This window comes from Heloderma suspectum, chromosome 3, assembly GCF_057233095.1.
Source record: "Heloderma suspectum isolate Gila_16-S chromosome 3, 16-S_ref, whole genome shotgun sequence".
Taxonomy (NCBI): domain Eukaryota; kingdom Metazoa; phylum Chordata; class Lepidosauria; order Squamata; family Helodermatidae; genus Heloderma; species Heloderma suspectum.
The window spans coordinates 5047064-5062552 of record NC_139460.1 but is presented as its reverse complement, the minus strand read 5'-3'; the positions used below and the strand labels follow the sequence as shown (position 1 = coordinate 5062552).

Genomic DNA, 15489 nt, shown 5'->3' with positions numbered 1-15489 from the left:
GCCCAGGCAAGTGTCTTTGGGCTTTCAGCCTTACTCAAGAGACATTAATTTCTCTATGACTCCACACATTTCATGGCTGAACATGTTTATCCAGTTTATCTTACCATGTCTTTCTGCCCGATGGACCCATGAGGTGACTTGCACCGATAAACAATAAAATGATAACCTCTGAAAACAACACAATCCAGATTCAAACCAACAGCATCAGTCTAAAAACCATTCAAAAATCTGTTTAAAGCTATAAAAGACCTGTCAAGGGACTGCAAAAATACATAGGACAGTTTAAATCCAAATCACAAACAATGGTTGCGTTTCTGTTTTATGCTTCCTGTCAACCTGAGAATGGCATTAATAGCTTCAGACGCTCCACTCAACCGCCAATGGCCTCCCACCCACTCCTGCGGTAGCAGCCTTCCTCTCCAGATGGTCCCATCTCTCTGCAGTGGCTGCGATCACCATGGTAACAGAGGACTGGCTCATTGATTCAGGATGCTTTCTTTTCTTGTGGACTAAGAAGCCAGCTTGCTTGTAGCTGCACCAAATACATTCCTGGAATTTTTGAGCTAAGGAGCTGCAGAGCTCTGCCTTGGGATCCATTTTGGATTTCAGAGCCCCAGACACTTCAAATGTCCCTGTTTACAAGGGACAGACCCATCTCCTGGAACCTCTCCCACGTTCTTCAGTGTCCCTATTCATGCTTCTTCCGATTTTGATACTGTGATTGGTTAATAGTCATCTTCTTCGGGGTTTCTTTAGCTCCTCTCCAGGGTCTGTAAAAGTTAACATTTCTGAAGGGAAGGCAGATGCTTCTTGTCTCCAATTCACATGTGTATTGATTTATTAACATTAGTATTTATACATTGGTGCAACTAGATAATTTGAGACCCACAAACCTATACATGTCTGCTCAGAGCTCAATAAGGCTTATTCCAAGGTAAGCGTGCACAGGATTGTAGCTTTAGGGTGTAATCCTATGTACATCCAGAGAGCACCAGGTTGGGGAAGGCTGATTGATGCTTCGCTCTGAAAACATAGTTCAAAAAGGTCTTGAAAACTTATCTCTTTGCTGCAGCCTTTCCTTCAGAATGGGACTGACTCATGCCTGTCCCAATCTGGGGCAGCTAGGAGCTACAGCCCAACACACATGGTTGGGATGGGCTTGCATCATTCTTTGTGGGTCACTTTGCGTGGGCTTGGCCCTAAAAACTGGCTTCTGAATATGTTGCATACATAAGTAATCATCATCATCATGGCGATCACCCGTGACTGAATAAGATTGTCTTCCAGGGGTAGAGTCTTAGCAGTGGGTCTGTAGGTGGCTATGAAGGTCAATTCTGGATTCACACAGCCTCCCACAGTGAGGACATAGGTTTCCAGGTGGAAGGCAGTCACGATGAGGATTTGCTTGACGTGCCTTCCGCCGAGCTCGTTTCTTCCTTTCGCCCCGTTCTCGTGCTTTTTCAAAGTCTATAGCGCCTTTAATATAGGCTGACCTCGATTAGCTTTGAGAACATCGTTAAATCTCTTTTGCTGTCCACCAATATTCCCTTTTCCATTCATAAGTTGGGAATAAAGTAGCTGCTTTGGGAGACGATGATCAGGCATTCGAACAACATGGCCGGTCCAGCGAAGTTGATGTTGGAGAATCGTTGTTTCAACGCTGGTGGTCTTTGCTTCTTCCAATATGATGACATTAGTCTGTCTGTCTTCCCAAGTAATTTACAGAATTTTTCGGAGGCAGCGTTGATGAAATATTTCGAGAAGCTGGAGGTGGTGTTTATAGGTGGTCCATGTTTCACAGGTGTACAGTAAGGTCGGTAGTACAATGGCTTTGTAAACAAGCATTTTGGTCTCCCTGCAAATGTCCCGATCCTTGAACACTCTACGCTTCATTTGGGAGAATGCTACACTCGCAGAGCTCAGGCGATGCTGAATTTCAGCGTCTATGTCGGCTTTTGTGGAGAGATGGCTGCCAAGATAAGAAAAGTGATCGACGTTTTCCAGCATCTCACCATTAAGCTGGATTGATGGCGCTACAGAGGGGTTGGTTTGTGCTTGCTGGTAAAGCACTTTGGTTTTTTTGATGTTAAGTGAGAGGCCGAGCTTTTCATATGCTTCTGTGAAGATGTCTAGGATAGTTTGGAGATCTTCCTCTGAATGTGTGCAGATTACGTTATCATCAGCATATTGAAGTTCTATGACAGAGGTTGTAATTACTTTACTTTTTGCTTTCAGCCTACTGAGATTAAAACGTTTTCCATCTGTTCGATACAATTTCTACACCAGTGGGAAGTTTCCCTTCAACAAAGTGTAGAATCATAGTGATGAAGATAGCGAATAAAGTTGGAGCAATAACGCAACCCTGTTTATCGCCTGATCCCACTTTAAATGGATCACTTTGAGAGCCATTGTTATCCAAGACTGTTGCCATCATGTCGTTATGGGGGAGCTGCAAGATGTTCACAAATTTAGTAGGGCATCCGGTTTTCAAAAGGATGGTCCAGAGAGCAGTTCGGTTTACAGTGTCGAAGGCCTTAGTCAGATCATAAGTAATAAACTGTGCTATATCTACTCAGAAGTAAGTCCCACTGACTTCAGTGGGTCTAATGCCCAGGCAAATACATACAGGACTGCAGCCAAAGAAATGAAAACTCTGCGAAGGTGACTTGTTGTGAGTGCAAAATATCTGAGTAAAGACAGATGCAGAGAGCTGCACATGTGACCATGGAGATCCCTGCGACGATTTAGAACTGAGCGAGCTATAACTAACCCTATTAAAAACGTGCAAGCTTCTCTGTATAAACTAAGGGAGCAGGCCGTTTAGACAGACCAAAGCGGTAGGGCTGTTATTTCTAAAACATTTATTTCGCACATTTCTAATCCACCCAATAACTAAGGTTCCCCGGATGGATTACAAACAGTCAAAAAACTAAAATACAAAAAACAAATACTTAGAAGAATTAAACACAATATCACGCCAAACAATGAACCGCGCGGACTTTTTCCTGCCTAAACACGCACAGGGCTGCGCCCTCAACGCCGCGAGGGGCCTGCCGGGGTCCGGCGACCCTTCCTCTTCCCACCCAACGCAGGGGACGGAAAGGGGAGCGCGAAAGACAACGACCACATTTCCCGGCAGCGCTCGCGACACGCCTGGGCGGGGAAAGGGAAGCCGTGTTGCGCGCGCAGCTCACCCCCAGCCGAAGCCAGTAAACGCCCCGAGCGCTCTTTTTTTTTTTTTTTTTACAAAAAAGTAGGCCGGCGAAGGGCGTGGGCGGGGCCTCGCGCTGGGCGCCTGCGGGCGACGCTTGAGAGGGAAAGTGGGCGCGGCCGGGGCGGAGGAGGGGCGGGGCCGGGCCGGCGGTTGTTGATTGTTTCTCTCCGGCCGGCGCGAGCGGTTTTTAGTCAGGCTGGGGCGCGCGCCTCCTGTGTGGGAGGGGGAGAGAGAGAGAGAGAGAGAGACGTGAGGGGGCCTCCTTTGTGTGTTTTGGGGGGAAACGTTGGGGGTACTCACTAGTGAGGGAGGGGTATGTAAGGGGGGGATTACAAAATATTAGCCACGCCCTTTTCGCCCCCAGGCAATTCCCCGAAATTTGGCTTCCTCCCCCCCATATTGGGCGGCTCCTGTCAGGAGAGAGAGAAACACCTGCCCGCAGCGGGAAGGGTCGCCGGCCCCTCGCCCCCCGTTCCTCCCCGCCCCAGCGTTGGCGCAGCCCCTCCCGCGGGGCCCCGGCCGGCCCTTCCGCGCCCCCGGCCAGGCTGCTCGGGCGCGCGAGGGACCCGCCCGTCGCCCCCGCGCCCGGCCAGCAGCGGCGGGGAGCCCTCGCCCGCTCGCGTGAGCAGCACCCCTCGCGCGCTTGCGCCTTGCGGCGCCCCCCGCCAGAGCGCCCCGGTTTGCGCCGGGCCGGACCCTGGCGGAGAACATGGGGGACCACCGAGATGTCGGCGACGTGAACTCCAACCTGCTCATCACCCGCAGCACCGGGGACTCGCAGCTGGACGAGGCGATCGCGCAGTGGCTCACCTGGGACAAGGTGGGTGCGGGCAGGGATGGGCTGATCCTTCATCCCTCACTCGCCCAAGCCGGGTTGTAAAGCCCCCCTCCGTTTTATTCCTAATACCGCTGTTCCCTCGAAGCCCGCAGAGGACCCGTCGGAAAGGCAATGCTGCAAATGCTGCTGGCGGTGTTCGCAGCGTTGCCAGTGCTAGAAATAGGAGACGTGATCTTATCTTGTAGGTTGCTGTGGTGTGCGCTGTTGGAAAACCTGCATATATAAACACATTGCGGAGCGGGACTGTTTTACAGAAACCCACATCTTTCTCCTTCGCAGGGTGGGTGAATTTTGGTCGGATGCCAGAATGATGTGAAACATGCCATTACTGAGTGTGTTTTTGAATGTGCAATAAGCAGCGTTTGTGCGTGGTTTCCCATTCCTCTGTTATTTCCCCCCTCTTACAAAATAGACAACAGTATTATGAAAGATTTCCATTAGCGTCCACTGCACTGTTACGTTCACATTCTTTTTAAAATAAAAAAGGTTTCCGGGAACCCTAATTAGGAATAAGACCATAGTTTGAAATTAAGTGAAGCCCCATTCTGGGTCTGAGTGGTGGGATTAATATCTTCCTTGGGTTTGGAGGAAAAGTGAATGCTTATCCTTCTTCCTTGCTCCAAAAGAGATACTACTCCCGTATTTCATCACCATGTATGTTATCCTGAAGCAGCAGTGCTTAATAAACATTGATGGATGTATCAGAATGACTCATTCTGAAGTAAGGATGTGTTGTCCAAGGAAAGTGTTCTGGAGAGCTGGATGTTTTGGATTTTTCTGCCTTAAATTTTATATTTTCAACAAGGGGCAGCTCTGCTATTTTGATTTTATTTTGTCTTTGCATTGCAGTGGAATACCAAAGATAAGCCAAAACAACTTGCTTGGGAGAGCTGCTGTATTTTAAGCTTCTCATAAGTTCCCTTACTGCCCATTCCTGGAAAAAATACAAAATCTCAAAGTACTCTTTGTTTGCAAGCTACAGTTTTGTGTTTGGTCTTAGAAACACTTCCCCTTTTAAATTTTTGCAATTTGTAACTATGGGGTGGGTCTGTTTTTTGTTTTGCTTCGTTTGCTACCTCTGGGAAGTTTTTTCAGTCTGACATCAATTTGTTTTCATACTTGGTTATCGGTAGTCTGTAAGTGTTTTGGCCAATAATATCAGATCTTGTTCCCTGATGTCTTGTTCCAAGTTTCTCCCCCAGCCCCATTGCTTGATGATGTCATAGGGAGTCTTACTAGCACTGATGAGAGAGAACCTTGTGAAGTGGAACAGGGTGAGAGCTCTCTGAAAGACAACAGTCTGTAATTTGGAATTGCCATGAGTTATCTCTGGAATTACTCAGTGGCAAGGTTCCGTGCAAAACGGTGTTGTTGTTTTTAGCACAAAACGAAATAGAAGCAAATATTAGAAGAAAATTTAGGACCTGGGGGTGGGTGGGACTATGAATGCATTTCCCCCATTAAGGATGGAGGACATTTTGGTGTCTTTCCTTTTCAAATAAGCTCCAGTGAAAGTATATACTTCAATATAAATGGGCGATATTGCCTAACTGCTTTTGGGAATGGTAGACAAGCCTGATGCACTAAAAACACTCTTTAAAATGGATTTAAAAGAGAACATTTAATGCAACATGCGAAAGACCATTAATGTGTTCTGGTGCTGCCAGTTACTGTGAATTTAAATGTTTAGATGGCTGGAATTAGATTGGCTGGGTATTCTTGTAGTGATGTTAAAAAGGAATTTTCTTGCATGGAGTAGGACAGCATTACAGAATTACATGCATCATGGTGTTTACATTCTATGACTTCCAGCAGAGAACAGTGGTTGGTGATGTAGATGGCATATTATATGGTCTATTGCTTAATTTTTGTTCCTTTGTTAATGTTGGATTTTAGAGACAGGCAGCACCTGAGCCCCCACATGTAAAATCAAAATTAATTGTACCCATGTTCTGCAGCTCTTTATGGTAACAATGAGCATGCATCAATACTGCATTATCTGTGTAGCTTGCTGACGTTGCAAATTGGCATATGGGCTATTTTAGTCTGCAGCTGCCTCTGGGGTGGGATGTAGGAAATGATTAATAATGTACGCCACCAATTTCATAAGCAAGGAGAGGGAAAGGCCTTGCTTGCATTTGGGATGCGATGGATGATGCTGGAAGGAGCAATCGCTCATGTACCAGGTGATGAGAGAGAGCTGCCTGAGACCCTGGAGGGATGCTGCTGTCAGGGGAGTCAATTCTGAGCTATATGGACGAATAGGATGAATAGAAAAGCTTTCTAGTCAAAGCTTTTATTGTACAATTGGTTCGCTTCATTCATGGAATTTTATGGGGAGGGGGGTCCAGATGTTGTCTTCAATTTGTGGCCCATCCTGTTTCCCCACTACTTCTTCCGTCTTTTTTTCCCCACCAGAAAAAATCTGTTAAGGAAGGAAGGATGGAATAGCTATCTCTTCGAGCCCTCCATCTGGAGCCACCCATAGTCTGATCTGTTATCACACAGCTTCTTATGCCACAGAATGTAATTGTCCAGGTTCTGAATTTACTTTGAATGATAGGAAATTAAAAATAGCTAGATTCACAACCCAATTTAAATTTAAGTACTTCTGCTTAATTGGGCTGTGGATCCAGCTGTATAACAATGCGGGTGACTCCAATATTCCCTTCATGGATCACTGCCTTGTTGTGGCGAAGGGGCTTGCGTAACTCAGTGAAGCCATAAGCTATGCAGTGCAGGGCCACCCAAGACGGACAGGTCATGGCGGAGAGTTCTGACAAAATGTGGTCCACTGGAGAAGGAAATGGCAAACCACTTCAGTATTCTTGCCAAGAAAACCCCATGGAACGTATCATATGACGCCGGAAGATGAGCCCCTCAGGTCGGAAGGCGTCCAATATACTACTGGGGAAGAGCAGAGGGTATTTCCAAGTAGCACCAGAAAGAGTGAAGCGGCTGGGCCAAAGCCGAAAGGACAGTCAGCTGTGGATGTGTCTGGTGGTGAAAAGAAAATCCGATGCTGTAAAGAACAATATTGTTTAGGAACCTGGAATGTCAGATCAATGAATCAAGGTAAGCTGGAGGTGGTCAAACATGAGATGGCAAGATTGAACATTGACATCTTGGGAATCAGCGAACTAAAATGGACAGGCATGGGCGAATTTAATTCAGGTGACCATCATATCTACTACTGTGGGCAAGAATCCCTTAGAAGAAATGGAATAGCACTCATAGTCAACAAAAGGGTGGGAAAAGCAGTACTGGGGTACAATCTTAAAAACGATAGAACGATCTCAGTATGAATCCAAGGCAAACCAAGGAGGCAAATGCAGGCTTTTTAACATTTCTCATGTTTGGACATAGAAGTTTAGACAAGGGCAGGGGTGGGCAGCTTGTAGCCCTCCAGATGTTTGGGTCTACAACTTATTTATTTCCATGATCCCTTACCATTGGCTATGCTGGCTAGGGCTGAAGGAAATTTTAGGCCCAAAGATTTGGAGGCCCGCAGGTTGCCCTCCCCTGGACTAGGGTATTTATTTGATTTGCATCCTGCCTTTCTTCCAAGAGAAATGGCACTCAAGGCAGTATTGCATGATAATGGGAAGAGCAATCTTCAGTGAAATGACTCATCTGCCCCATCCTAACCCCTTCCAGCCAGCGGATTTGGGGGTTAGGATTGTGTTGTAATGTTCCATATGGATAAATGTAAAAAATCCTTTTTGTATTCTTTGTAGTCTTCTTCTAGAAAGGGTGAAGGTAGGTAATTGAAACTAGTGTACGTATATCTGGAGGTGTGCCAGTTCTGAATAGAGAAACTGATTTTTTCTTAGCCAAGATTTAGATCTTGTTTTGGGCAAAAGTGTGTATATAGCCTTGGATTATCAGTACTGCTTTGCTATCTTTTGTTTATTGACAATCTTTGAAATATTATCTATGATTAGGTTAGTTTCTGTTTTAACACCGTATGCTAGTTTTTCTGATATTCTGACATGCTGGCAAAATTATGTGGAATGTGTGTTCTTCATGTGAAGTTTGACTTCAAGATGGACTTAAGTCAGGAACAAAGGGCCTCCTGCTGGTTGAATGCTGCAGTTCCAGCAGGAGGTCCTGGGAATTGAGGAGCCTCTGCGTACCACAAGGTTGGGAACTAATCATGGAAGCAGACCACTAAACACTGCTGCTGTGTAACTTTGTTTCCTCTGCTATTGCTGGAACCCCTGTTGCTTAGTGGATGGCTCTCACAGTCTGCTTTAACTGTGTTCTATGGTAATGGGAATATATGTAGTCTCTATACATTAGGTTTGTGCAGCTTAATGGTGTCTGTTTGCAGGTATGATGGAAAAAATTCCCAGGGCTTTGATGTCTATGATTTTGAGATGAAATGTACTAATAGAGACAACTGTCTAGGCAGAAGGACAGTTTCATACCATTCCTGAAAAGGGAAAAATATAAAAGAAAATTTGTTCAAGCAACATCTCCTTGATATAACCTGAGTGAACTAAGGGATTTCATTTCTTGTGATTTTTAAACTGGCTTAATTGGAAAAGTTTTCCATTGACTAGAGTCTAGTGTAAGAGACTTTACGTTGTACAATTGTGGTTATGTTTACGTTAGAAAAGTTTTATGCTTGGATACTGATATATGAAGGCCACTTGCTGTTCCCAACTGACACCTAATTCAGGCACAATGCAAGTCTGCTGAGGGATTTGGTAGATAAGCTGATAATGCTTTTATGAGGCAGACAGAACAACAAATGGAACAACCTTGCCTACATTCTCTTTGGCATTCAACTGTCAAGAATGAGAATTGAGCAGTGTACCAGTGTTTGAAAACCTAGAACAAGGGTGAGAAGAGTTTTCATCACTATCGCAGTAGGGATTTCATAATTTACAGCAGCCTTCCCCAACCTGATGTCCTCCAGATGTGTTGGACTGCAACTTCCATAATTCCCAATGACCATGCTGGCTGGGAATTATGGGAATTGCAGCCCAACATATCTGGAGGGCACCAGGTTGTGGAAGGTTGATTTACAGAGTATGTACCACAGGCAGCTGACTTGAGTTTCCCTGATACTTGGAGCCAGCCTAGAAACACTGGTTTTCAGGGCTAAACTAGACATGTTGTTCATTTCTTCAGCCCTTGATTGGTTTGTGTTTTTCTTTTAAATAAATAGTTGATGTGGGCCCCTTTTAGACTGGTTCCGGACTATGGAGGAAGGGGGATGGTTTTAACTCTGCCCATGCCATTGTCCACATTCAGATCCGGGTGGGTGGGGGCATGCCTGCTGTTTGCAGTAAATCGCTGTTTCATCTGTGGATATAGAGTACGCATTCTTTGTATTGAGAGAAGTAGGATGGATATGTGTAGTGATTGTAGTAGGGTGGAAGCGTTAATCAGGCATTCATTTGGATAGAAAAATATTCGGTGTAAAATTTCATTGAACAGTTCTATTAGATATCTGGCTATAGCAGCAAATGTCAATGTACTTAATTTTGGTTGGTGACAGGATGAAAAAAACTACCCCCCCCAACCTGCAGTCTTCTTTTCAAGGAATACGCTTTGTTGAATACAGTGAGATTTATTATTTATAGCAGGTTGAATGCACATGATGCTTTACAGAGTAACATAAGTAAAAGGGGTAAGTGGTCTTATGTTTGTTGTTGTTTGGATAGCTCAAGGGTCTTTCACGCACTTGTTAGAAAAATCCCAAGTTACTTCCCTAGTAAAACCCTTACAGGCCTGGTTCTTGATATAACGAATGTATGTAGTTCATGTGCGTACTTATTTTAGCAAGCCAAAGTTAATTAACAGACTGTAGGTTTCTTTTGCATGAACTCCCAGCATCCTGGTTCAAGTGATCCTCTACTGTATCTTTGACATGGTGATTTCTGTTCCAGTGGTTGATCCAGGTCAGCAACCCATTAACTTGTAAAAGAAACAGAACTGAGTGCACTTCACAATGTGCAGTTGTCTTTTGAAGCGCTTGACTGCTGCCATAATTCGCTGTAGCCATAAAGACAGTAAAAACACTCTTAGAAGTTCAGTGCTGGCTAAGTCTTTTGTCATACTTAACAAACCATAGTTGGGAGGAGGTGAACGTTATTTATGGTACATCTAATTCTTGGGCATATACGTTTATGGATAATTAGGCAAAGATGTCTGAGCCAATAAGTCATGGGCCCTCTGTTAAAGGGATTGGCCTTATGGGGGATTGGGGTTGTATTGCTGGGTGCAAAGAAATTCTAGTCATACCATTGATTTGAGATGATAGGAATCTCATCAGGATTGTCCATTGAATCTACAAAGTAATAGCATGACCCTTTTAATCATTGTTTTCCAGTAGAGCTGCAATCAGCTCCTATATCAGGTTTATGATTCTACATCTACTATGGAAACTTTCCAAGGAATGGAAAAATACAGGTCCACCTCATCTTTAACAGCCCTTCTCAGTGATCCTTGGAACACTGAGATAAATAGATCACTTACCAATTTTAAATATAAGTAAAAATGAACAATTAATGTGAAGTTGACCATTTCAGATATCTCATTGATCAAACAATTGTGTATAACCACAGTATGCTCTTCTGTACTAAAAATAAAAATAAAAATGAATGGATGCCTTTCAAACTGCACTGAAGGACCTCCCCTGCCTCCCTTCCAACTTGGCCTGGGGTGTGATTTTGTGGGTCCAAGGATTTCTGACTAGAGATGGTGCTGTTCTGGGGAAGAGGGTATGCAGGACCTGGGGTAGAAGGAGAGATGTACATTTCTGGAAATTGAGGCCATGGAGAAAACCTGTTTTTTTCTGGAAAAATTGGAATTTTTGGAAAAACAGAAAAATAAGCAATACTTATTTTTTTAGTGCTCTACAGATCTAAAGTCATTTTGTTGCTTTAGGACAGCCTTCCCCAATCTGGTGCCCTCCAGATATTTTGGTCTTCGGCTCCCAACAGCCTCAAGCAGCATGGGCAGTGGTCAGGGATGCTGAGCACTGTAGTCTAAAATATCCAGAGGGCACCAGGTTGGGGAAAGCTGCTTTAGGAACATAAAGCAACCTTTCTGTTCATAAAGTTATTTTATGTATAACTTGGTTTGCTCATAAAATTATTACATTTTAAAACTTTTTAAAGTAAATTCAGTATATTTGTAATTATTGTCTGAAGAGATTAGAACTACATGAAAGGACTGCTACAGCATCATAAACACAGGATTCTATAGGACAAAGCCCAAGCTGTCAAGAATGCTCATTTACTATCAAGAATGCACAATGGTGACATGTGGGGAAATGAGCATAAAATATCAGTAAAATGTACTTTAAATCAATTTTAATAAGGAATGAAAGAACCAGCTATGCTGAGAATCTTACAGAGGGGATTAAAAAAAACATTTTTCCCCATAGCTTCATTATTTCCAGACATTTTACATCTCTTGTCTTTTTATAAAAGTGTTCTTATTACATAGGTTTTAGAAATCATTTTGGAGGGAGTAAAAGCTGGGTAACAGTGTATAAATACTTTGTCTTAAATTCGAAAAGAAAATATTTCATAATCCAAAGCTGTTCAATTTTTCAGAAAAAAACCAAAACCAGTCAGTGGAAACAAATGTAAAAAATGTTTTTCACCCCAAATTTATCCATTTTTTTTCCAGGCCTTCACATCTCTAGGTAGAAGTAAAGTGTGTGCTTAAGTGCTGCATGGCCGGGGAAGCAGCAGCAGCAACACAGAGATGCAACACCCAAGCTGGGTTATTCAATGAAGCTTTTAGCATTGGGAGCAGGGGTGCAGAAGGAGTGAATCATAGAATCATAGAATAGTAGGGTTGGAAGGGGCCTACAAGGCCATCGAGTCCAACCCCCTGCTCAATGCAGGAATCCAAGTCAGAGCATCCCATCTCTGAGTGGTCAGAGAACGTGGACGCAATGACATGAAGTTTGAGAGACAGACTATTTTAAGGCTTCAGTACTATACATGTCTATTTGAAAGAAAGTCTCATTCTGTTCATTTGTGCATTCTTACTCCCATAGGGTTGCAGCCTAAGTCTTCTCCAGATGCTTAATTTTGATACAAATTAATGTATGTTAATAATTTTAATTTTGGGAATGCATGCTGCTTTAGACAGTAATTGATGAATATCAAGAAAAGGTTATGGGCAAAAAATCATTAAAAACACTTTGCTGGGCTATTTTTAGTCATAATTTAAATTGCCTTTAAGCTATCCATCCTGTTTCCCTCAGTTTTGCACCGTTCTGTATATCTGCACAATTTCTCTTGTTATAAAAGAAGCACTTACAAAAGAGGCTCTCTAGATGGGAAGTGCAGTCCAGGGCACTAGCACTTCCATGACTCTTCAGCCTTAGTTCTTCCTCCCTTGGATTACTTCCAAAACTGATTTTGAAGACTCCAGGAATTCCTGTAGGAAATGACTACTGTAATGTGCTCTATGTGGGACTGCCCACTGAAACAGATTGGATATTTCAGCTGGAATAGAATGCTGCAGCCTGCTTCCGGGCAGGTTTGGGAAGATGGGATCATATTCAACAAACCCTGCAGTGGCAGGCAGCTGCTCTGGCTTCTAGTTATCATCCAGGGTCAATTCAGAGTGCTCCTATTGACCTTTAAAGCCCTTTATGGTCTTGTACCTGCCTTTCCTTCTTTCCCTTTTAAGGTCAGGGGTCCAGCTCCCACTCAAGGTTCCCTAATCAAGGGATATTAGAACAGTGATAGGCAGGGATAGGGCTCTTTTTTGGGACCATGGCCCCAAGGCTGAAGAATGAGTTGCCGAGGATGTGTGTCAGTGTAGTGTTTTCTTTGTTCTTGGAAACGCAAAGAAAACTTGTTCCTTCAGGTTTCGGGGGTTTGGGCTGGTGCTCTTATGGTTTTTTTTGGTAAAGATCATATTTTGTTTGGAGGTGGTAGTTTGCATGTTTTACCATTTTATATTTATCTGAGTGTAATTGTTCATAGAATCATAGGGTCGGAAGGGACATCGGAAGTCAGCTAGTTCAGCCCCCTGCTCTCTGCAGGATCTGTAGTTGTGCACTGCCTCAAACAAATCTGAGATGAGCTATGTATTGATTAAACAGTTGTACCAGGAAAAAAGCAGCTTCTACCTCCAGCAAGCAGTATGGTAAGATAGAAATTTATCTCCTTCTGCCACTTGTGAAGGATGATTTCTCTTAAGAGGAGCAATTTGTGGCTTTGTTTTGGTGGTGCAGTATTTGTGCATATCACTGCAGAACTACTTGGAGTAGGAGTAAAAACTATTGAAAAACTGTTGAAAAACTAGAGCTCCACTTTATTTCCTCTACCTCTTGGGTGGAATCTTGCGTAATTGGGTAGAATATAAATTGCTGGTTCCTTTTTTATTATATTAAGATAAAAATTAGAATGATCCATTTTAATCCATGCTTTTGTATAAATTAAAGAGTAATACCTCTCATATAACTACAAAACAAAATGCTGCAAGAGCCCTGCAAACTAAGGAAAAGGAGCATGGTCTTATTATCCTTTATCATTCCAAAACATTGCTGATTCCTTTTCAAACTATCTTTTGTCAAAAGTATAAAATTAACAAAAAGGCCAAGCTAGTGAGCACATGATAAAACAGATAGTTCTTCCTTGCAAAACTGCAGTTTTCCAGTAATGCTTAACTTCTCTTTGTGAATACTAACTTTAGAGAAATAAACAAATAGTCACTGCCTCCTTTCTATTTTGTTACCCACTTTACAAACGTTAGTTTATTCCTCCTACCCTTCCGATGTTCAAAGTAGAGTTTAGAGGTGAAATTAAAATTTGCTTTGCTTGTAGGTCTCTAGATTAAGGTACACTGTCAAGCTGCATAGTAGGAAGCTTATTGGTGATGCAAGACTCTATTGTCAGGCTGTGGTGATGCTGATGAAAGCAGCATGAATTCTTAGATAATAGTGGAGTTCAGCCAAGGTTAATTTCCTGAGACCCATGATCCATCCATCTGCCTTACAATGCATTGTTTGAAGTTGGCCACATCTTACAGAAAGAAGTATGATAATAGTGGTATTACACTCCTGCTAGCCGGTTCCTGAGAACTTCAGTGTTCATGAACTGGCAGTTGGGGTGCGGGGAGCGGTCAGTGTTGTGCCTGTACTTCCCAACCATTTAAAAACATCTTTGCCCATTTCATCCTGCAGGTACAGTGGAATGGGATGGAGCCACAATGCTGAGAACAGCCACCCTCAGTGGATGCACAAATGCTTAGCTGCATAGAATCAAGGTGATAGGGAATGTGGCTGTGGGGATGACTTGCCTGCTGTCATACTAAAGTAATAAGTATTTTTACCCCAAGCTCTGCTTGCTTGTTTAACCAAATCTACGTGCCCTCCTCCCTTAAAGAATTTGAATTCTCCATAAACATGACCCAAATTGTATGCAAACCTGACTTTATTTAGCCTTTATAAATTATTCAGATCAGCCATAGTTGTGTATATCTACTTATTTTGCATAATCCTACCTTTTTTAGCTTTTGGCTTGCAGGGCACTAAAGCTCCATCTCCTGACCACTGGAAATCCTGCTTAATCCTGCTTTTTGTAGCATCACCGGGTATGCTTTCTAGCCTTCTTTTGTAACCACACTTCAGAAACTTTCTGCTTTTTAAAATTGAAAATGGAGAGTACCAGGATGCTTAGTTCTGGGCCCAATACTCCATTTCATGCATGCATAATGCAGTTGTGGAATTGTAGGATACAAACAGCTCCAACTGGAGCCAGCTTGGTGGGTAGAAGACATGGTGAACTTGGTTACCAGGTTCATTAGTGCATTGGTTGATAAAGTAATGGAAACTTTAAAAAATGGTTCTTCATATCTGAGGAACTTGGATGTACATAGCATCACCACAAAGCAGCCAAAGAGTGAACTGAGTTTATGCTGAAGCAGTCAACACGTCTACTTCACCATCTTCCAAACTCTGGTCTTATTCTCTCAATATGCCAAATTGGTTGGAGGTTGATTCTATGTATAGATTTTTCTCATTCTTTGGAATTAATAGCTGGTTTAACAGTGTTTTATTGCAGCACCCTTAGGAAATAATAACATATTGACTGGAGTTATTTCAGCAGTCTGGTTAGTATGTAGGTCTGTGACTGACTTCAGCTAGCTGCTGATTCCCATTTGTGCAGTTATGGATCTTAGAACTTGACCTTCCTTACTGAGCTGTTATACACCTGTTAAGTTGATTAGAACAGCACCTGGAGAACTCTCACTTTGTTAGTCTACCAGCATGATAATGGTGAAGGTAAACAAGTTAAAACCTTGCTGCTCTTTCATCAATTGCCACAAATCTTTTAACTGTTGAAATTGTAGTTTGACCTTGCCTGGTGCCGCAAATAACAGAAATCCCAAAGGTGGCCTCAGCTGATAAGTTTACGGGTCTCTGAATTGGTTACCTTAAGCACATCATCTT

General features: G+C 43.1%; 2 protein-coding genes across 14 annotated transcripts in view; one reads left to right on the top strand and one right to left on the bottom strand.

Moving 5' to 3' along the window:
- The window catches only part of LOC146349264 (maestro heat-like repeat-containing protein family member 7), a 64570-nt gene extending 60363 nt beyond the window's left edge, over positions 1-4207 (bottom strand). For all 12 annotated transcript variants that reach the window (XM_084842368.1, XM_084842364.1, XM_084842365.1 and 9 more), the window contains exon 1: positions 4025-4207. In XM_084842368.1, the coding sequence (XP_084698494.1) occupies positions 4025-4067 (43 nt within the window). In that variant the 5' untranslated portion in view covers positions 4068-4207. The remainder of the gene's footprint in view (positions 1-4024) is intronic.
- Positions 3317-15489, top strand: part of PGM2L1 (phosphoglucomutase 2 like 1) — a 59160-nt gene continuing 46987 nt past the window's right edge. The window contains exon 1 of one of the 2 annotated variants that reach the window (XM_084842377.1): positions 3317-4034. In XM_084842377.1, coding sequence (XP_084698503.1) covers positions 3924-4034 — 111 coding nt within the window. In that variant the 5' untranslated portion in view covers positions 3317-3923. Of the gene's footprint in view, positions 14304-15489 lie in introns of both variants that reach the window. The other variant, XM_084842378.1, reaches the window with a different exon arrangement.